The sequence below is a fragment of the Mizuhopecten yessoensis genome, unplaced genomic scaffold (assembly GCF_002113885.1).
Source record: "Mizuhopecten yessoensis strain PY_sf001 unplaced genomic scaffold, ASM211388v2 scaffold716305, whole genome shotgun sequence".
Lineage (NCBI taxonomy): Eukaryota > Metazoa > Mollusca > Bivalvia > Pectinida > Pectinidae > Mizuhopecten > Mizuhopecten yessoensis.
This window is the reverse complement of record NW_018480050.1, coordinates 164771-189618: the sequence shown is the minus strand read 5'-3', so window position 1 is coordinate 189618 and position 24848 is coordinate 164771. Positions and strand designations below refer to the sequence as shown.

The 24848-nt window shown below is 38.1% G+C and overlaps 3 protein-coding genes across 3 annotated transcripts in view; 2 read left to right on the top strand and 1 right to left on the bottom strand.

Annotated features, from left to right (window-relative positions):
- The window catches only part of LOC110442847 (protein asunder homolog), a 225606-nt gene that overhangs the window by 120823 nt on the left and 79935 nt on the right, over positions 1 to 24848 (bottom strand). The window lies entirely within an intron of this gene.
- Positions 721 to 24848, top strand: part of LOC110442850 — a 47664-nt gene continuing 23536 nt past the window's right edge. The window contains exon 1 of the mRNA XM_021486679.1: positions 721 to 826. The gene's annotated coding sequence lies outside the window, so the exon portion shown is untranslated. The remainder of the gene's footprint in view (positions 827 to 24848) is intronic.
- The window catches only part of LOC110442848 (FMRFamide-activated amiloride-sensitive sodium channel-like), a 72113-nt gene continuing 55198 nt past the window's right edge, over positions 7934 to 24848 (top strand). Inside the window, exon 1 of the mRNA XM_021486676.1 lies at positions 7934 to 8317. Coding sequence (XP_021342351.1) covers positions 8265 to 8317 — 53 coding nt within the window. The 5' untranslated portion in view covers positions 7934 to 8264. The remainder of the gene's footprint in view (positions 8318 to 24848) is intronic.

Here is a 24848-nt window from a genome sequence, read left to right as displayed (position 1 = left end):
TAGTGAAGGACATAGTAGGGTAATTGTGTGTGTGGGGGGGAGGGGGCAGTACTAGTTAAGGACACAGTAGGGTAATTGTGGAGGAGGGGCAGTACTAGTGAAAGACATAGTAGGGTAATTGTGTGTGTGTGTGGGGGGGGGGGGGGGGGGACTTGATGATAGGAAAAGAGATATATGAAGGATAAAAGGAGATGAATAAGGCAGGAATGAGACAGGGATGACAGTATAGAATGATCAAGAATGGAAGGGGAATGACGGAAGAAGAAACAGAAAAGTTACCTTTAACATATCAATGCCCTCCTGCCCCTGAAGTTGGTTGCCTGTAGACATTGAATTTGTTGCGTATCAACAGCAACAGTGACATGATGTTTTTTGTAACTTTTGTTCACAACACAAAGACCACACAAACCTAGATAGTTCTCAGTAGGGCTGAGATTCGTCACATGTAATTAGCAACACCGACCATTGCCATTTTTTAATCAGCAGATTTTTTTTTATTTGACTTACTTTTGGTGGATTTTATTTTAAGTAAACCGACAAGTTGGTTAGGCTGGAATGTATCATGTTAATTGATAAGGAAGTCACGATGCCTTCTTGTGATTCTGCCAGCAATGGCCCAGCGTCCCTGTCCCCCACCTCCAGACCATCAAACATTGTCTGGTACTTATAGATGCTTGTAGATGCATGCATTGTGAAGATAAACATTTAGTGAGTAAACAAAGGATTGGGAGTCCCTTTGAACGCACCGAGTTCCACAAAGGTAAATGTTCGAGTCGGACCCAGACAATTGTTCCAAGGAGGAAGGGAACAACAATGAACAAAGGTGGTAAGATAATTTATGTAAATTTATGCTAGAACCAACTTTTATTTGACACAAAAAATCAACAATTTCACAACTTTATGCTTATAGTGACTCCTTTATTACTTATTTAATGTAATGAGACAGTTGCTTCACACTTTGAACTTCCTCGATAGATATTTCACATAACAATATCAATTTAGGCTTAATAATGCCAGAACCACTAAAATAGATATTTGATGTTAGAGTTAACACTTGCCAAAGTAAGACACAAGATATTTTATTGAAAAAACATTACTAAAGAAAAGACAAATGCTTAAGTTTTCCATCTTTCTGAAATAGTCAACAGTTTTCCAATGGGTATTGATGACAATGAACGACTTTTGTCGAGGCACTGGTTATTGCCCGCGGTGGACCAACCGACTTACAGCCAAGACTAAATGTTGAGCCAGCCGAGCCACCTTCATTTCCAGTTATCAGAGGCTGTGTTGTGGCTATAGGCTGGATTACTAAAACACATTTCAATGTAAAACGGTAAATAACAATGGCTGGTATTACAGTGAGACTTGTATAATGAGACAACTTGACTTGGGTGGCTGGATTAATAAGCTTGACTTTATTGCACTTGTAGCTATTGTAAAGAGATGTCTCTCATTGTATTAAGTTCAGTAATCGTTTGGCATCCACATTACTGCAGTCTGCAGTAATTCAGACTCTTGGTCACTGAGATACTTGTGTCATTGGTATAATTTGAAACATCTTAATGATCAAGAAGACACGAGAAGAAATATTTTACAAACATAAATTGTCTACATATGAAAATGAGACATGATATTTGTGACATGTAGATGTACTTTTCCTGTTCACTTAATTTATGGAATGGGTAACTTGTAACAGCATACATAATGTACAAGGGAATCTTGACCTCAGCCATCCTTGAGAGGTAGCAAGAGTGTGTGAGAATGATGCCATATACCTCTATTTGAGGCCTAAAAATTTAGATAAAAGAATTATATTTTTATGCTGCTATCAGTTGTAATTATATGGTTAGGGATTGTAAATGGAGTTCATTCCCAAAGGAGTGTTCCTTCATAGAGGTTAAGATAGATGTCATTATAGACAGGTGTCCTTTTTAGACAGGTATGTTTTATTAACAGGTGTGGAAAGGTGTAGAACATCATGCACATTTGTAAAATTTATCTTTCAATACTAATTGTGAGCAACTCTCACAAGAAACTACCGACATGGTTATCAACTATATAGTTTAGTTTGAAGAAACATTTCCAACTTCACTTTCTTAGATAGCAAAATATATAGCGAAATGCTGCATCATTTCTCCTGGTGACAATGTTGTACAATATCGTAGTAAATCAACACCATACAGCTCAGTGAATAGGGTCGATTAATTGAAATGAATTTGCTATTCAGGGAGATAGTGCACAGCGATTAAAGTTTGGCACCAACAAATTTGTTAAAACGTTGGAGGCATCGGTACACAACAGAGAGTTCAAGACATTACCACCATGTGGTCGCCATGAATGTTATTGTGTAATTGGTAAGGCCATCAGTTCCCCTCAAATTAACAAAGATCCTCAAACAGTCAACTAACATTAGCATTAGACGAGGTGAACCTTGGTAATCATTCTCAATGTCGACAGTAGCACCTGAAACTGCAAGCTATCCTCCGAGTGTCAATGACAGCCCAACACCACAAGTCGTTAGACCACGGAGAGTTACGTGAACAGAAACTGTAGCATTCCTAAAATTGTCATTCTTCAGAAGCAAATTCGTGTGATTGTTTTCAATGTCACACAGCCAGAACGTGGAAACATTCCCAGCATGCATTGCAGCTCCTAAAGCACCACAGGAACAAAGTTTTACGAGTCTCCCTGTGATGCTATCACAGAAGATGTCAGTTTCTCTCATCACTATAGTTACCAGGCCAGTCTTGGATTGTCACAGTCAATCGCATTCAAACATGCAGGTATATTTAGAACAAAGGAACTTTGTTTCTGTGACTGTGTCGGTCCGTGTGGTTTTAACCCTCAACCTATTTATAGATTTGTGATTATCTTTTGTGGCTAGGTTCTAAATGAGAAATTTGGGAACGTTTGTGCAACTAATAATGTATTTTACCTAATAAATGCACCTGCCCCCATAAGCACACCCTGACCATTCTTCTAGGAAAGAGGATGGATGTGCTTAATTAAAAGAAAACCCATAAAAGGGTTGCTTACTTCAGTGATCTGCCAATATAATCCTCAGTCTGTTGACCAAAGACTTTGCACCTTTAGCATTTACATAACTAGGTAATGTAAGCCAAGTGGTCTAGCACACTATTTTCAGATTCAAGGTTAGACCAATTGTCTCTGTAAAGTTATTTGATTCAACCTTTCAAGTTTTGCATAAATATTTTGGAGGTCAGTTCAAACAGATACCAATACAGTTGCTTTTGGCTGGTTTGTGCATAAAAGGGATCTATCAAGCGCACCTGATTGCGTTTTGTAAGCGCACAGTGTGCTTATTAAGTCAAATACTGTACACTAGTCTTTCCATCAGATAGGGACTGAGTTAGGACAGATTTTAACATTTCCAGCACGTACTTGTTAATGATGAACAAGTTTTTGACATCTGATATCTTACTAGCTTCTGGAAATTTCATCTTCTACAGATCAGCTTTATTCTTTGCTAATTGAAGTTAAACTTACCAGAAATAAGAAACACAACAGACAAACTTGGTTTTTCAAATATCCATAAATACACATTATAACACATTTTAATACAAAGTGACAAAATAATCTAGGAAAATCTTTTCCCTAAATAAATGTTCCTAGTATTTTCCTGCAGTACAAAACACTGAAAGTGTATAGTAATTGACTTGCCAAATCACAATGTATTTTGTTTATAAAATATCATCAACTGCCACAGAACAGCTGGTTCCTCAGTCTGTCGTTGGATCAGACATTACCTGAGGTAATTCACCTACACAAGGTGTGAAGGCACGAAGAAAATACAATAAACAAAGAGGACAAAAATACATCAATGTCATGATTGCCTCAAGGTGATTATACATTCGGGTACATTACTGTGACACTCAACCCACAGGAATGACATCACAATTTCTTGAAGGCGAGGTAAAATATCATGCGTTCATTATATGGATTTGCAATTATGATTTGAGTACAGTCGTTAAACCTAAATAGTACATTAACTTTTATATCAAACTAATCATCAGCTAACAATGGCATACAAGTAAAATTTGATTTGCGATTTATTGAGAATAATTTAAACTGGAAACAAACTGATCTGCCCCAGATAAATTACAAAAATATAATCGTATCTCAACACATAACTTCACAAAAATGAATTTTAAAAATTTCATTCAATGCATCTGTAAAGCTATACTAAAGTTTGGATAGCTGAATCATGGATTACAGAGACGGTAGCCAGTCTATCAGTACAAGACAAGTTCTCCGAACCATAATTACATTACGAGAATTTGTTTTCAAATTGAGAAACGCTCACAACAATGAGACGTACAGTCTAGGGCTGATCATTTCGTACTGTAAATGCTCTGAAAAAAACAACTCTACCAGGGGAATGTTTGTTATTCCATTCACAAAAGTACATTCTGTGAAATAAGATTAAAATGTCATTATGAAGGTCCTTGTTACGATGAGGGGGCGACCTACAGAGGTGAAGGGGTTGTACTTTTACAAGTACAGGTATAAGCATCATGCTATTTCTCATGCACCAAGTACATCAATATTTCGTCTAACTGCTCATTATAAATGGACTGAACTAAGAATTGATTTTAATTGTTCATCTACACCTGGTCCTGTACCTGCATATAAGGCCTGTCCTTTACAGTGAAAGCATTCACCTGTAGGAACCTGTCATTTAATTTAATTGATAATTAAATAGTTTTGTAATCTTTATTTTTCTGATTCATAGCAGTGAAAACAAGACACACTTTATGATGTCAAAATGTCCCAATATTCATGGATTAATTGTTTAAAACACTCCTATAAATTTGATTAGGATTCATTTTGTGAATTAAAATTTAATTAGAATTATATCAATACATGTAGTTAAGATTCTACTTTAAAACAGAATCCCAAGATAACTAAGCAGGTTTGAAATTTCAAATTTTAAGGTTTTATTGAAAAAGTATGTTGCCTAGTCCGGACTTCAATACAAAAATCCCTTAATGAATCCTTAAGGATACAGAGTACAGTACTATGACATACATCTCCATTTCTGAAGAGTTTCACAGATATTTTTTTTATAAAGCTTCTCTTGTGAATGGTAATTTGGATATGATTGAATAATTGATGACACATTTGGAAGGAACACATGAGCTGATGACATATTTGAAATTCACACAGAATTGATGAAACATTTCAAAGTTACATATGATTTGATGACATATTTGTAAGGTACACAATATAATACATGCACTGTTAATAATAAGGTAATTCTGAATTATAATTATCAAGGGAGATAACTTTGACAAAATCACACATATCATATAAATGTTGTGGTATATCTCTTGACGGCCACTTAACTCAGTATAGCCAAAGTTACATATACTTTTCCCTAGAAAAATGTTGCAGTGTATACCATCAGATAAGAAAGAAAAAAGATATAATCGGAGTAAGCAATATTCTAGACATAAGATTTGATCATTTGAATTCACAAGAGATTTGATGGGAAAAAATCAGCAATGCATGAGGTGCCTTTATGAGGTGTTTTGTTGTCATATCTGGTCACCAGCTGTCAGCTTACCTAGCACTGATGTTAGAGGTTCCATTAACTGGTCATCAGCTGTCAACTTCCCTAGCACTGATGTTAGTGATGGGAAAAAATCAGCAATGCATGAGGTGCCTTTGTGAGGTGTTTTGTTGTCATATCTGTTCACCAGCTGTCATCTTACCTAGCACTGATGTTAGTGATGGGAAAAAATCAGCAATGCATGAGGTGCCTTTATGTGGTGTTTTGTTGTCATATCTGGTCACCAGCTGGCAGCTTGCCTAGCACTGATGTTAGAGGTGCCATTATCTGGTCATCAGCTGTCAACTTAACTAGCACTGATGTTAGAGGTTCAACTTACTGGTCATCAGCTGTCAGCTTACCTAGCACTGATGTTAGAGGTTTCATTTACTGGTCATCAGCTGTCAGCTTACCTAGCACTGATGTTAGAGGTTCCATTTACTGGTCATCAGCTGTCAGCTTACCTAGCACTGATGTTAGAGGTTCCATTTACTGGTCATCAGCTGTCAGCTTACCTAGCACTGATGTTAGAGGTTCCATTTACTGGTCATCAGCTGTCAGCTTACCTAGCACTGATGTTAGAGGTTCCATTTACTGGTCATCAGCTGTCAGCTTACCTAGCACTGATGTTAGAGGTTCCATTTACTGGTCATCAGCTGTCAACTTACCTAGCACTGATGTTAGAGGTTCCATTAACTGGTCATCAGCTGTCAACTTACCTAGCACTGATGTTAGAGGTTCCATTAACTGGTCATCAGCTGTCAACTTACCTAGCACTGATGTTAGAGGTTCCATTAACTGGTCATCAGCTGTCAACTTACCTAGCACTGATGTTAGAGGTTCCATTAACTGGTCATCAGCTGTCAACTTACCTAGCACTGATGTTAGAGGTTCCATTAACTGGTCATCAGCTGTCAACTTACCTAGCACTGATGTTAGAGGTTCCATTAACTGGTCATCAGCTGTCAACTTACCTAGCACTGATGTTAGAGGTTCCATTAACTGGTCATCAGCTGTCAACTTACCTAGCACTGATGTTAGAGGCTCCATTAACTGGTCATCAGCTGTCAACTTACCTAGCACTGATGTTAGAGGTTCCATTAACTGGTCATCAGCTGTCAACTTACCTAGCACTGATGTTAGAGGCTCCATTAACTGGTCACCAGCTGTCAACTTACCTAGCACTGATGTTAGAGGCTCCATTAACTGGTCACCAGCTGTCAACTTACCTAGCACTGATGTTAGAGGCTCCATTAACTGGTCACCAGCTGTCCACTTACCTAGCACTGATGTTAGAGGCTCCATTAACTGGTCACCAGCTGTCCACTTACCTAGCACTGATGTTAGAGGTTCCATTATCTGGTCATCAGCTGTCAACTTACCTAGCACTGATGTTAGAGGTTCCATTTACCTAACTTTAATATCTATATCTTGCAATAAATATTTTGTGAAAATGTCATTTTAAATTGCTGATGTATTTGTATGTAATACACGTTTTTCAATACAAACCATTAAACAAGGGTCATAAAGATCCCACGAGGGAGCTATTTCCATTTGAGCATTAGCTTTTTTTTAAACAAAAGATTGATTTGCTTTTTTTTTGTCATGAAAACTGTTTGTTATTACTACTACAGTACCTTATTTAATCAAATTGTTCTCATGCTTTAAACATGATAATTGTTTTACACCCAGAACACCATTGCTGATTATTGTTTTACACCCCGAACACCATTGCTGATTATTGTTTTACACCCCGAACACCATTGCTGATTATTGTTTTACACCTAGAACACCATTGCTGATTATTGTTTTACACCCAGAACACCATTGCTGATTATTGTTTTACACCTAGAACAACATTGCTGATTATTGATGTACACCCAGAACACCATTGCTGATTATTGTTTTACACCCAGAACACCATTGCTGATTATTGTTTACACCTAGAAGACCATTGCTGATTATTGTTTACACCAAGGTTTATATTATATTGGCATCATTTATAGTGAAATCATTTATAGTGACATCAGTAGTGGATTCATTGATACTGACATCATTGACAGGATTTTGATGTGACATCATAATAACCTGATATATAAGTGATAATTCATTAAAGATGACTTTCCAATCAATATCAAAAAAAAATCATTGATGTTGAAAATAACATTGTGCTTACATATAACATTACCAAATGTTTTCTGATAAAAGATTATTGACAGTAACCATCTTTAGATGTTTTAAATTCTAAAATCTCATTCCCATGATAAGTAGTACAGAAACAAGCGAGATCATAAACGTTTAATCAAACCACATCATCAGACATATTAAACAAAGTACAGAACAGCGTTTAGTGGTTTCCTCTCTCCTGATACAAGTCTATTTAACCCTCAAACTTCACCCGATCACGTTGATGTGAATGGACCTTTTGTCTAGCATTTGTAAACAAACAATTATTTACATTGGGAAAGTCGTTTTGTCTCCAAGGCAGTTTCAGGGTGAGTGATTGAAATAAATATTAAACTACCAACGCATGCTTAAGGAGATTCACTGTGCTAAAAGCATAATGACTGATTCAGATTAAGCGATGTAATCCGCGATTATGTACGTAATCAAACCATCCCTGCGATGACGGTAGGAAATATTGGCGGGTATATAACATGAATGTTAATACAGGTTATTATCGTCCCTGTACATGCTCTCACCGGCTGCTACATCATCAGACAGTACCGTTCTATCTTACAACAAGTAAGTAAGCCATCAAAGTTTTTATAGACTCTTTCAATTTGTTAGATGACAAGAATGCATGCTTTTGTAAATTCCTAAATGGAAGTACATGATTTCGTGTTATATTTTCTCTATCTTGAAAAGAGAAATATACAGCAGGTAAGCATAAGCTTATGATTTTCCGAGCCCTTCTTAACCTAGATTTAAAAATTCACGTAAGAGTTCTCAGCCATTAAGCATTGTCACCCTTCTAATTTGAAACACTCTTTCTGATTGGATATCTTGCCGGGGTCTATATTTCTATAGACTCCGCTCTGCCGGGGTTTATAAAAGCATGTGCAAGGGGAGATAATCAAACTAGAATCTCTCTTCTTAACAACAAAGATGGCATCCCACACACACAAGCGTTCGAGGTTTGCAAATCATTCACAGGTGAAATAGCTTACAAAACGATCTAAAAGGACAGCAAATTCAATGAAACAGGCAATGTGGCTAGGGTGCTAATTGGAAAGATGGTTGTGTTTTGTCCAAATATTGCCAAAAACTATTCAAAAGATGTCCTGTAGACCTAGGGGCTATTTTGGTAGCAGTCAAGTACAACTCAAACTCACTAATCGACTTATAATTTTGCAGGAAAAAATGTAATAGAAGATTGTCAGGGTGACAAATTCTTTATCTCTGGGTAAAGAGGGGTCTACTGGCTCATAGACCCCTCGCTTTGACTCAGAGTCTATAAAGACCAGATGGGGTCTATGAGCCCGTAGGCCCCTCCTAATTTAACCCAGAGATAACTAATAATATTCACCCAAAATAAAGCAAATTGCATCACTTGATTGTGTCTTTCCCAAAAGGACAATTTTTTTAAAACAACACAAAAACAAAACAAACAAAAATATATATATGTCAAGAAAATGTAAAGATAATAAAAAAAAGTGTATTACTTGCCCCAACTTTAAAAATAAATAAATTGCAATTTTCGTTTTATTTCATTGACATATATCGAAACTAAAACTGTTGGGCCTCAGATTGGGAAGATAAAAGAATTCCTGTTACAGTTTGGGCCACTTGTTTTCATAAACAGGACATCTAGTCTAATTCTCTGTGCTATAATATAATAAATAACGACTGATCTTAGCATTTCAGAATTTCATTCTTGAATAATTAAGTTACCCTAGCTTCTCTTTACTGGCTAACTCAAACTTGCTTACTGGTAAACAATTTTCTCATTTCCTTTAAACTGAACAATTTATAGCAACTTAACAGCCATATTTCTTTACCACAAAAAAAACCCTAACTGCAAAAATATTTATAAAAAAATAATTGCTATTTCATCATAAAATTTAGAGCATCTTAAAATAACAATAACTTTCAAAACATTTTTTTTTTAACTATTAATGATAAAAGTTCTGTTGAAAGTTTTTAAAGTTATTTCAAATGCATATATACCCTCTATGTTGGTCTGAATATAAAAATACCTATTTTCACTGCTTGTTTGAAATATGTATAAAAATGTGTACTCAGGAAATACTTAACCGCCGTACATACAGACAAGGTTAATTAATTACCAGTACTTTGAAGAAGATTGCCAGTAGAACATCAAAGATCCACAAATCATGTCTTCTGTACTATAGGCTGCTTTTAACAAATCTACACTACACTGAATTGGTATAGGCAGCAATCGGGAAAACATGTTAATGGAATTTATTGTCTGACCTACTGTGGTTCTGAATAATGATGACTTGTCTAACCTTAACTTAATGTGGTTTATAATAACTGGCCTGTCCAGAGACATGATCCAGACACAGAAAGTTTTGATGTGATCAGAGGGTTTCAAAATGTTAATAATTTTTTAGCATATTTTTAAAACAAATATGACAGAGCAGTGTTTTGTATAGTGTACAAGTCGCCTTCGTACCCTTCCCTAGATTGGCCACAGGTTGTAGACTGTTCCAAAACCTCGATCCCCGTATCATCAGCAAGTTTCAGATTTCACTACCTTTCTGTAATACTCCCTAGATGTACATGCCATCCTTTAAATAATTGTAAATCTTTCTACCGAAAACAATGTCCTCTCTTGTCCATCATGGACATAATGTCCTCTCTTGTCCATCATAGACATAATGTCCTCTCTTGTCCATCATGGACATAATGCACTCTCTTGTCCATCACGGACATAATGTCCTCTCTTGTCTATCATGGACATAATGATCTCTCTTGTCCATCATGGACATAATGATCTCTCTTGTCCATACATGATACACTCACCTCCCTAATATCAATATTAGACACAATAACCTCCCTTGTCCATACTGGGCACCATTGGAATGGCCTAGTACGTGACCTGTCGATTGTCAATACTGGACATAATGACCTCCTTAATTTCCATACTGGACATAATGACCTTCCTGATTTCCATACTGGACACAGCAACCTTCCTTGACAAAACTGAACACAATTACCCCCCTTGTACATAAAGGACTATGACCTCCCTTGACCATACTGGACACACTGACCTCCCTTGTACATAATGGACTATGACCTCCCTTGACCATACTGGACACACTGACCTCCCTTGTACATAATGGACTATGCCCTCCATCCTTTAAATAATTGTAAATCTTTCTACCGAAAACAATGTCCTCTCTTGTCCATCATGGATATAATGTCCTCTCTTGTCCATAATTGACAGAATGTCCTCTCTTGTCCATCATGGATATAATGTCCTCTCTTGTCCATCATGGATATAATGTCCTCTCTTGTCCATCTTGGACATAATGTCCTCTCTTGTTTATCATGGACATAATGATCTCCCTTGTCCATCATGGACATAATGTTCTCTCTTGTCCATCATGGACAGAATGTCCTCACTTGTCCATCATGGACACAATGCCCTCTCTTGTCCATCATTGACATAATGATCTCTCTTGTCCATCATCGACATAATGATCTCTCTTGTCCATCATCGACATAATGATCTCTCTTGTCTATTATGGACATAATGTCCTCTCTTGTCCATCATTGACATAATGATCTCTCTTGTCCATACATGATACACTCACCTCCCTAATATCAATATTAGACACAATAACCTCCCTTGTCCATACTGGGCACCATTGTAATGGCCTAGTACGTGACCTGTCGATTGTCAATACTGGACATAATGACCTCCTTAATTTCCATACTGGACATAATGACCTTCCTGATTTCCATACTGGACACAGCAACCTTCCTTGACAAAACTGAACACAATTACCCCCCTTGTACATAAAGGACTATGACCTCCCTTGACCATACTGGACACACTGACCTCCCTTGTATAATGTCCTCTCTTGTCCATCATGGATATAATGTCCTCTCTTGTCCATGATGGACAAGAGAGAGCATTATGTCCATGATAGACAAGAGAGGGCATTATGTCCATGATGGACAAGAGCGTGCATTGTGTCCATGATGGATAAGAGAGATCATTATGTCCATGATGGATAAGAGAGATCATTATGTCCATGATAGACAAGAGAGGACATTATGTCCATGATGTACAAGAGAGTGCATTGTGTCCCTGATGGACAAGAGAGGACATTCTGTCCATGATGGACAAGAGAGTGCGTTATGTCCATGATGGACAAGAGAGTACATTATGTCCATGATGGACAGGAGAGTGCATTGTGTCCATGATGTACAAGAGAGTGCATTGTGTCCATCATGGACATAATGTACTCTCTTGTCCATCATGGACAGAATGTCCTCACTTGTCCATCATGGACACAATGCCCTCTCTTGTCCATCATTGACATAATGATCTCTCTTGTCCTTCATGGACATAATGTCCTCTCGTGTCCATCATGGACATAATGCACTCTCTTGGCCATCATGGACATAATGATCTCTCTTGTCCATACATGATACACTCACCTCCCTAATATCAATATTAGACACAATAACCTCCCTTGTCCATACTGGGCACCATTGGAATGGCCTAGTACGTGACCTGTCGATTGTCAATACTGGACATAATGACCTCCTTAATTTCCATACTGGACATAATGACCTTCCTAATTTCCATACTGGACACAGCAACCTTCCTTGACAAAACTGAACACAATTACCCCCCTTGTACATAATGGACTCTGACCTCCCTTGACCTTACTGGACACACTGACCTCCCTTGTACATTATGGACTATGACATCCCTTGACCTTACTGGACACAATTACCCCCCTTGTACATAATGGACTCTGACCTCCCTTGACCTTACTGGACACAATTACCCCCCTTGTACATAAAGGACTATGACCTCCCTTGACCATACTGGACACACTGACCTCCCTTGTACATTATAGACTATAACATCCCCTGACCTTACTGGACACACTGACCTCCTTTGTACATTATGGACTATGACCTCCCTTGACCATACTGGACACACTGACCTCCCTTGTACATTATGGACTATGACATCCCTTGACCTTACTGGACACAATTACCCCCCTTGTACATAATGGACTCTGACCTCCCTTGACCTTACTGGACACAATTACCCCCCTTGTACATTATGGACTATGACATCCCTTGACCTTACTGGACACACTGACCTCCTTTGTACATTATGGACTATGACATCCCTTGACCTTACTGGACACACTGACCTCCCTTGTACATAATGGACTATGACCTTCCTTGACCTTACTGGACACACTGACCTCCTTTGTACATTATGGACTATGACATCCCTTGACCTTACTGGACACACTGACCTCCCTTGTACATAATGGACTATGCCCTCCATCCTTTAAATAATTGTAAATCTTTCTACCGAAAACAATGTCCTCTCTTGTCCATCATTGACATAATGATCTCTCTTGTCCATCATCGACATAATGATCTCTCTTGTCCATCATCGACATAATGATCTCTCTTGTCCATCATCGACATAATGATCTCTCTTGTCCAGCATGGACATAATGATCTCTCTTATCCATCATGGACACAATGCACTTTCTTGTCCATCATGGACATAACGCACTCTCTTGTCCATCATGGCCATAATGTCCTCTCTTGTCCATCATGAACATAATGTCCTCTCTTGTCCCTCATGGACATAATGTCCTCTCTTGTTCATCATGGACATAATGTCCTCTCTTGTCCATCATTGACATAATGTCCTCTCTTGTCCATCATGGACATAATGTCCTCTCTTGTCCATCATGGACATAATGTCCTCTCTTGTCCATCATGGACATAATGTCCTCTCTTGTCCATCATGGACATAATGCACTCTCTTGTCCATCATGGACATAATGTCCTCTCTTGTCCATCATGGACATAATGTCCTCTCTTGTCCATCATGGACATAATGTCCTCTCTTGTCCATCATGGACATAATGTCCTCTCTTGTCCATCATGGACATAATGTCCTCTCTTGTCCATCATGGACATAATGTCCTCTCTTGTCCATCATGGACATAATGTCCTCTCTTGTCCATCATGGACATAATGTCCTCTCTTGTCCATCATGGACATAATGTCCTCTCTTGTCCATCATGGACATAATGTCCTCTCTTGTCCATCATGGACATAATGTCCTCTCTTGTCCATCATGGACATAATGTCCTCTCTTGTCCATCATGGACATAATGTCCTCTCTTGTCCATCATGGACATAATGTCCTCTCTTGTCCATCATGGACATAATGTCCTCTCTTGTCCATCATGGACATAATGTCCTCTCTTGTCCATCATGGACATAATGTCCTCTCTTGTCCATCATGGACATAATGTCCTCTCTTGTCCATCATGGACATAATGTCCTCTCTTGTCCATCATGGACATAATGTCCTCTCTTGTCCATCATGGACATAATGTCCTCTCTTGTCCATCATGGACATAATGTCCTCTCTTGTCCATCATGGACATAATGTCCTCTCTTGTCCATCATGGACATAATGTCCTCTCTTGTCCATCATGGACATAATGTCCTCTCTTGTCCATCATGGACACAATGCACTCTCTTGTCCATCATGGACATAATGTCCTCTCTTGTCCATCATGGACATAATGTCCTCTCTTGTCCATCATGGACATAATGTCCTCTCTTGTCCATCATGGACATAATGTCCTCTCTTGTCCATCATGGACATAATGTCCTCTCTTGTCCATCATGGACATAATGTCCTCTCTTGTCCATCATGGACATAATGTCCTCTCTTGTCCATCATGGACATAATGTCCTCTCTTGTCCATCATGGACATAATGTCCTCTCTTGTCCATCATGGACATAATGTCCTCTCTTGTCCATCATGGACATAATGTCCTCTCTTGTCCATCATGGACATAATGTCCTCTCTTGTCCATCATGGACATAATGTCCTCTCTTGTCCATCATGGACATAATGTACTCTCTTGTCCATCATGGACATAATGTCCTCTCTTGTCCATCATGGACATAATGTCCTCTCTTGTCCATCATGGACATAATGTCCTCTCTTGTCCATCATGGACATAATGTCCTCTCTTGTCCATCATGGACATAATGTCCTCTCTTGTCCATCATGGACATAATGTCCTCTCTTGTCCATCATGGACATAATGTCCTCTCTTGTCCATCATGGACATAATGTCCTCTCTTGTCCATCATGGACATAATGTCCTCTCTTGTCCATCATGGACATAATGTCCTCTCTTGTCCATCATGGACATAATGTCCTCTCTTGTCCATCATGGACATAATGTCCTCTCTTGTCCATCATGGACATAATGTCCTCTCTTGTCCATCATGGACATAATGTCCTCTCTTGTCCATCATGGACATAATGTCCTCTCTTGTCCATCATGGACATAATGTCCTCTCTTGTCCATCATGGACATAATGCACTCTCTTGTCCATCATGGACATAATGTCCTCTCTTGTCCATCATGGACATAATGTCCTCTCTTGTCCATCATTGACATAATGCACTCTCTTGTCCATCATGGACATAATGTCCTCTCTTGTCCATCATTGACATAATGATCTCTCTTGTCCATCATGGACATAATGTCCTCTCTTGTCCATCATGGACATAATGATCTCTCTTGTCCATCATGGACATAATGATCTCTCTTGTCCATACATGATACACTCACCTCCCTAATATCAATATTAGACACAATAACCTCCCTTGTCCATACTGGGCACCATTGTAATGGCCTAGTACGTGACCTGTCGATTGTCAATACTGGACATAATGACCTCCTTAATTTCCATACTGGACATAATGACCTTCCTAATTTCCATACTGGACACAGCAACCTTCCTTGACAAAACTGAACACAATTACCCCCCTTGTACATAATGGACTATGACCTCCCTTGACCATACTGGACACACTGACCTCCCTTGTACATAATGGACTATGACCTTCCTTGACCTTACTGGACACACTGACCTCCCTTGTACATTATGGACTATGACCTCCCTTGACCTTACTGGACACACTGAATTCCCTTGTACATAATGGACTATGACCTCCCTTGACCTTACTGGACACACTGACCTCCCTTGTACATAATGGACTATGCCCTCCTTGACCTTACTGGACACACTGACCTCCCTTGTCCATACTGGACACAATAACCTCCCTTGTCCGTAATGGACACAATGACCTCCCTAATATCCCTACTGGACACAATGATCTCCTTTGGCCATACTGGACAAAATAACTTCCTTGTCCATACACCATCTTCATTGTTTTGACTTTACACTGACATCAGCAATGGTGACATTCTTCATTCCAATAAGAAGCATAACATCTTTCTTTTATTGAAGAATACATAAAAACTTTGCTGTTATAGATAAACATTAAATTTCTGTTCCCACATTTGGTTATGTGACGTCATGGAATTCCATAAACGTAAATACCTCTTTTCTCTAAGGTTACATAAATACTTAGGTCTGTTGATGTCACTGGAAATATTGTCTCAGGTGTGAAAAAAAGCAATGTCTGGTTTAAATCATCAAGTACAGTGCAGTATTGAATTAAGCTCCCTGAACTTACAGTATGGTTAGGAATGGAAATGTTAGGAAGGGTAGAGTGTGGATGGCTGCATGAGGCAATTGGAGGTTTGCTTATAATCAAGGTTTAAACTGAGACTTAACTGGGAGTAGAAAAAGCTAGCACAAACACACAAAGCATGGAAAATCCACTGGACATGTTCTCTGATTCAGATTATTTTTACCTCTGCATAAATTCCTATCACGTCTTTTCACCTAATACCCAATGAAGTTAATTTGGCAGACAATTCCATGTAAACATTTGAACAGGACTTTTTTCCGTAATTAAGTGCTGAGGGATGGGAGACCATGATAAAGCGATAATACCTGCTCCTCAAAGCTTTGCTAGTCAACTTAAGTGTACAAGGGTAAAAAAAGTCATTTTCTCGTAAAAATCAAGGAAATTATTTAGAGTGATATACAACAGTCATTGCATGGTACCAAACAAAGTAAGACTAGAGTTGCAAAAATTTAAAGAAAATACAATTTTCCTCATACTTTTTTTTCGATGGGAAAAAAGAGGTTCAATCTGACTGTGCTTGACTGTGCACACACACGCCAGGTATCCCAGCATTGTGTGTAGCTCATGGAATCGGTTTCTGATGAACTGTAACTGATGCTGAGGGTTTTCACAGGTGTAGCTAATTAACACTCCCTAATTATGGCTCATATGGCTTTAATATGTTTAATTACCCCCACAAACTCAAACCCATGTGTACTTCCGTGTACTTCCGCATTGGTCTCTTGTGTTTTATGTCAAAAACACTTTGCGGTTACAAGCACAAAACATTCTGTTAAGGCGCCCCACTCCATCAATTGTTTGTTGTCCGCTTTTACTAACAATATATTTACTTACATCAATATCAAACAAAATGCCCATTTATCCCGAGAAGTAGGACATTTTTTGTTATTTAAAGAAGTTACCCGATAACTAAAAAAGTACCTCACAAGTATTCATTATTATTTCCAGTGCTCCCCACTCTCCAACAACTATGTACATTTATCCAGGACAAAGTAGTCACTTCTGTGTAGTTCTTTCAGTAATTGATTGATATTAATCACATCTGTTAATTACAAGAGCCACCTTTGGTTTCCAGATGCAAATTAATGACTAAAGTCAAGAGAGCTATGGGGGGAACATTCCTTTAAGTAATGATTACGATCACACACCCATGTTGTAGTTTCCCTCCAAAAAATGTCTGTGATAGTCATTTAAGAAAAAATTATTTACTCCAAATTTTAAACTGTTTTGGAAATGATAGAAGCACATGTATAATACTATGATTAACAGTAATCTTCAAATGATGTTTATATAGAGTTTCGAAAAATGTCTAAGGTTGTGTAAACTTACAAGAGCCCCACCCCTAAGCCCCCTGGAGGGTCGAACAGCCCCAACATTTGTACAATTTGAATTCCCATCACCTAGGGATGCTTCCAGTCAAATTTAGTTATATTCCAATCAGTGGTTAAGAAGAAGATCTTTGAAGAAATTGTTGACGTACAAACGAAGAACGGACGAATGGACGATGGACGCCACGGTATGGCATAAGTTCACCCTGGTCCTTCGGACCCGGTGAGCTAAATACACTGTACTTTAGGCAAATTATGGTTGGGTTTTATACTGAATTGTTTTTGTTAGATTTTCAATTTCTCTTCAATTTTGCGGCAGTTACATAACCAACATGCACATTTCAAAGGTAAATTTCCATTTAAAATGATTTAAAATTCTACAAAAGTAAAACTCCTTTCAGGCTCCAATTATAAGGCTGGGTTATATTTTATCTTATTTAATTTAGGAGCTTTTCAATTTCTCTAATATACCAATTTGCCAAAACATTTATTTAATCAACATGGACATTTATAATTTAAGTAAATTTTTTGTATATTGATTTAAAAGTCTACAATTGTAAAAACTTAATCCAATTTAGATACTGTGAGTGAAAACACTATGAACTGGACTGTCTCAAATCACAATTTAGATACTAGTGAGTGAGAACACTCTGAACTGGACTGTCTCAAATCACAATTTAGATATTGTGAGTGAGACCACTCTGAACTGGACTGCCTCAAATCACAATTTAGATATTGTGAGTGAGAACACTCTGAACTGGACTGGCTCAAATCACAATTTAGATACTAGTGAGTGAGAACACTCTGAACTGAACTGTCTCAAATCACAATTTAGATATTGTGAGTGAGAACACTCTGAACTGGCCTGTCTCAAATCACAATTTAGATACTGTGAGCGAGAACACTCTGAACTGGACTGCCTCAAATCACAATTTAGACATTGTGAGTGAGACCACTCTGAACTGGACTGCCTCAAATCACAATTTAGATACTGTGAGTGAGAACACTGAACTGGACTGCCTCAAATCACAATTTAGATATTGTGAGTGAGAACACTGTGAACTGGACTGTCTCAAATCACAATTTAGATACATTTAGATACTGTGAGTGAAAACACTATGAACTGGACTGTCTCAAATCACAATTTAGATCCTGTGAGTGAGAACACTGAACTGGACTGTCTCAAATCACAATTTAGATATTGTGGGTGAGAACACTCTGACCTGGACTGTCTCAAATCACAATTTAGATATTGTGGGTGAGAACACTCTGACCTGGACTGTCTCAAATCACAATTTAGATATTGTGGGTGAGAACACTCTGACCTGGACTGTCTCAAATCACAATTTAGATATTTTGAGTGAGAACACTCTGAACTGGACTGCCTCAAATCACAATTTAGATATTGTGAGTGAGAACACTCTGAACTGGACTGGCTCAAATCACAATTTAGATACTAGTGAGTGAGAACACTCTGAACTGAACTGTCTCAAATCACAATTTAGATATTGTGAGTGAGACCACTCTGAACTGGACTGCCTCAAATCACAATTTAGATACTGTGAGCGAGAACACTCTGAACTGGACTGCCTCAAATCACAATTTAGATACTGTGAGTGAGAACAGTGAACTGGACTGTCTCAAATCACAATTTAGATACATTTAGATACTGTGAGTGAAAACACTATGAACTGGACTGTCTCAAATCACAATTTAGATCCTGTGAGTGAGAACACTGAACTGGACTGTCTCAAATCACAATTTAGATACATTTAGATACTGTGAGTGAAAACACTATGAACTGGACTGTCTCAAATCACAATTTAGATACTAGTGAGTGAGAACACTCTGAACTGGACTGTCTAAAATCACAATTTAGATACTGTGAGTGAGAACACTGAACTGGACTGCCTCAAATCACAATTTAGATACTGTGAGCGAGAACACTCTGAACTGGACTGCCTCAAATCACAATTTAGATACTGTGGGTGAGAACACTCTGAACTGGACTGTCTCAAATCCCAATTTAGATACTGTGAGTGAGAACACTCTGAACTGGACTGTCTCAAATCCCAATTTAGTACTGTGAGTGAGAACACTCTAAACTGGACTGTCTCAAATCACAATTTAGATATTGTGGGTGAGAACACTCTGACCTGGACTGTCTCAAATCACAATTTAGATATTTTGAGTGAGAACACTCTGAACTGGACTGCCTCAAATCACAATTTAGATATTGTGAGTGAGAACACTCTGAACTGGACTGCCTCAAATCACAATTTAGATATTGTGAGTGAGAACACTCTGAACTGGCCTGTCTCAAATCACAATTTAGATACTGTGAGGGAGAACACTCTGAACTGGACTGTCTCAAATCACAATTTAGATACTGTGAGTAAGAACACTCTGAACTGGACTGTCTCAAATCACAATTTAGTACTGTGAGTGAGAACACTCTAAACTGGACTGTCTCAAATCACAATTTAGATATTGTGAGTGAGAACACTGTGAACTGGACTGTCTCAAATCACAATTTAGATACTGTGAGTGAAAACACTCTAAACTGGACTGTCTCAAATCACAATTTAGATATTGTGAGTGAGAACACTCTGAACTGGACTGTCTCAAATTACAATTTAGATACTGTGAGTGAGAACACTCTGAACTGGTCTGTCTCAAATCACAATTTAGATACTGTGAGTGACAACACTCTGAACTGGACTGTCTCAAATCACAATTTAGTACTGTGAGTGAGAACACTCTAAACTGGACTGCCTCAAATCACAATTTAGATACTGTGAGTTAGAACACTCTGAACTGGACTGTCTCAAATCACAATTTAGTACTGTGAGTGAGAACACTTAAATCTGGACTGTCTCAAATCACAATTTAGATATTGTGAGTGGGAACACTGTGAACTGGACTGTCTCAAATCACAATTTAGATACTATGAGTTAGAAAACTCTGAACTGGAGTGTCTCAAATCACAATTTAGATACTGTGAGTGAGAACACTCTAAACTGGACTGCCTCAAATCACAATTTAGATACTCTGAGCGAGAACACTCTGAACTGGACTGTCTCAAATCACAATTTAGCTCTTCTGAGTTAGAAAACTCTGAACTGGACTGTCTCAAATCACAATTTAGTACTGTGAGTGAGAACACTCTAAACTGGACTGCCTCAAATCACAATTTAGATATTGTGAGTGAGAACACTGTGAACTGGACTGTCTCAAATGATACTAGTGAGTGAGAACACTCTGAACTGGACTGTCTTAAATCACAATTTAGATATTGTGAGTGAGAACACTGTGAACTGGACTGTCTCAAATCACAATTTAGATACTGTGAGTGACAACACTCTGAACTGGACTGTCTCAAATCACAATTTAGATACTATGAGCAAGAACACTCTGAACTGGACTGCCTCAAATCCCAATTTAGATACTGTGAGTGAGAACACTCTGAACTGGACTGCCTAAAATCACAATTTAGATACTGTGAGTGAGAACTCTCTGAACTGGACTGTCTCAAATCACAATTTAGTACTGTGAGTGAGAACACTTAAATCTGGACTGTCTCAAATCACAATTTAGATATTGTGAGTGAGAACACTGTGAACTGGACTGTCTCAAATGATACTAGTGAGTGAGAACACTCTGAACTGGACTGTCTTAAATCACAATTTAGATATTGTGAATGAGAACACTCTGAACTGGACTGTCTCAAATTACAATTTAGATACTGTGAGTGAGAACACTCTAAACTGGACTGCCTCAAATCACAATTTAGATACTGTGAGCAAGAACACTCTGAACTGGACTGCCCCAAATCCCAATTTAGATACTGTGAGTGAGAACACTCTGAACTGGACTGTCTTAAATCACAATTTAGATATTGTGAGTGAGAACACTGTGAACTGGACTGTCTCAAATCACAATTTAGATACTATGAGTTAGAAAACTCTGAACTGGAGTGTCTCAAATCACAATTTAGATACTGTGAGTGAGAACATTCTGAACTGGTCTGTCTCAAATCCCAATTTAGATACTGTGAGTGAGAACACTCTGAACTGGACTGTCTTAAATCACAATTTAGATATTGTGAGTGAGAACACTGTGAACTGGACTGTCTCAAATGATACTAGTGAGTGAGAACACTCTGAACTGGACTGTCTCAAATTACAATTTAGATACTGTGAGTGAGAACACTCTAAACTGGACTGCCTCAAATCACAATTTAGATACTGTGAGTGAGAACTCTCTGAACTGGACTGTCTCAAATCACAATTTAGATACTGTTAGTGAAAACACTCTAAACTGGACTGTCTCAAATAACAATTTAGATATTGTGAGTGAGAACACTCTGAACTGGACTGTCTCAACTCACAATTTAGATACTGTGAGTGAGAACACTCTGAACTGGTCTGTCTCAAATCACAATTTAGATACTGTGAGTGACAACACTCTGAACTGGACTGTCTCAAATCACAATTTAGATACTATGAGTTAGAAAACTCTGAACTGGACTGTCTCAAATCACAATTTAGATACTGTGAGCAAGAACACTCTGATTTGGACTGCCTCAAATCACAATTTAGATACTGTGAGTGAGAACACTCTGAACTGGACTTTCTCCAATCACAATTTAGATACTGTGAGTGAAAACTCTCTGAACTGGACTGTCTCAAATCACAATTTAGATACTGTGAGCAAGCACACTCTGAACTGGACTGCCTCAAATCCCAATTTAGATACTGTGAGTGAGAACACTCTGAACTGGACTGTCTCCAATCACAATTTAGATACTGTGAGTGAAAACACTCTGAACTGGACTGTCTCAAATCACAATTTAGATACTGTGAGTGAGAACACTCTGAACTGGACTGCCTCAAATCCCAATTTAGATATTATGAGTGAGAACACTCTGAACTGTACTGCCTCAAATCACAATTTAGATATTGTGAGTGAAAACACTCTGATCTGGACTGCCTCAAATCACAATTTAGATATTATGAGTGAGAACACTCTGAACTGTACTGCCTCAAATCACAATTTAGATATTGTGAGTGAAAACACTCTGATCTGGACTGCCTCAAATCACAATTTAGATATTTTGAGTGAAAACACTCTGAACTGGACTGCCTCAAATCACAATTTAGATATTATGAGTGAGAACACTCTGAACTGGACTGCCTCAAATCACAATTTAGATATTGTGAGTGAGAACACTCTGAACATGACTGTCTCAAATCACAATTTAGATACTGTGAGTGAGAACACTCTGAACTGGACTGTCTCAAATCACAATTTAGATACTGTGAGCAAGAACACTCTGATTTGGACTGCCTCAAATCACAATTTAGATACTGTGAGCGAGAACACTCTGAACTGGACTGTCTCAAATCACAATTTAGATACTGTGAGCAAGAACACTCTGATTTGGACTGCCTCAAATCACAATTTAGATACTGTGAGCGAGAACACTCTGAACTGGACTGTCTCAAATCCCAATTTAGATACTGTGAGTGAGAACACTCTGAACTGGACTGCCTAAAATCACAATTTAGATACTGTGAGTGAGAACACTGAACTGGACTGTCTCAAATCACAATTTAGATATTGTGAGTGAGAACACTCTGAACATGACTGTCTCAAATCACAATTTAGATACTGTGAGTGAGAGCACTCTGAACTGGACTGTCTCAAATCACAATTTAGATGCTGTGAGCAAGAACACTCTGATTTGGACTGCCTCAAATCACAATTTAGATACTGTGAGCAAGAACTCTCTGATTTGGACTGCCTCAAATCACAATTTAGATACTGTGAGCGAGATCACTCTGAACTGGACTGTCTCAAATCACAATTTAGATATTGTGAGTGAGAACACTCTGAACTGGACTGCCTCAAATCCTTATTTTTTGCAGGAAATGGCCAAAATAATTTGGTTCCAACAATGAAAATGTATAACTAGTGTTAGAGTCTCGACAATCCGAAACTCTCCGCAAAACAGCTGTTCAGACAGAGTGCGCTGTAGTAGTTTCTGGCCAATATCTCTGAGTCAGGAGTAACTTTAATTTTACCATCACAATTCTATTTCTTGAAATACTGCATTACATGAATATATATATATATCCGCCTGAAGAAGCCCTAGAAGGCAGAAAAGGCCTAGCCGACGATCTAAAAAAATATGTTTTTATTCTATATTATACAATTATGGACTTTTGTGCTGATGAATATGATGTGATCAGAACCTGAAAGAGTGATATTTACTGAGGCGAAGCCGAGGTCAATATCACTCTTTCGGATTCATATCATCATATTTACCAGCACTTTTAAAAAGCCCATAACTGTTTTATTATATGCTTCAACAATAAAATAAAACAAAACCAAAGGTTCTGATTTTTGTACGCGAGCCTCCGTGTAAAATTTAGCCAGGTTTGAATACAACAGTTCAGCATTGTAGCTTTCGAAGGCATCGTCTAGATTATTTTTCTTAAGGTAAGCGTGGAGGACATGCACTGCGTGTTCAATGGCCTTTTTTTTTTTTTTTTACGTTAACAGCATTTTTATCCTCGAATAGTTTTGGTAATTTTCCTAACGGAGGAGAAACGCTCGCCAGCAGCCATCTTCTAATGTCGTTTGACAGATCGCGTTCCAGTCTAACTGCGCATGCACTACGACAGGTTCCGGGGAATTTCCATATAGGCTATATTTAGAAATCGATATTCACCGGATAACCAGTCTACATGAGTTTTTGAGGACTGGTCACATGTATAGGATCCGACCAATGTGATTGCGAGAAATGTTCATGCATATAATAAATATATTTATATTTAACATATCTCTATATATCAGTAAGAAATTGCCATAGTCAATCTGTCTGAACGAGAATGTCAATAAACGGAGAAAATCTTGACCCACCAATAATTCAGAATCAGCAGTTACCTAAACCCTTTACAACCACAACATGTGAATTGTTTGAAACACTACATTACATAACATAAATATGTCTATATATATGAGTCAGAAAAAGCCAGGTGTCAATCTGTCTGAAAGAGAACTTAGTAACCGTTGAAATAATATGTTTACCCACCAATATTTCTGATACTGCAGTAACTTTAAACCTTTTGATTTATAACAATAAAAAGCCATGTTTTTGAAACACTA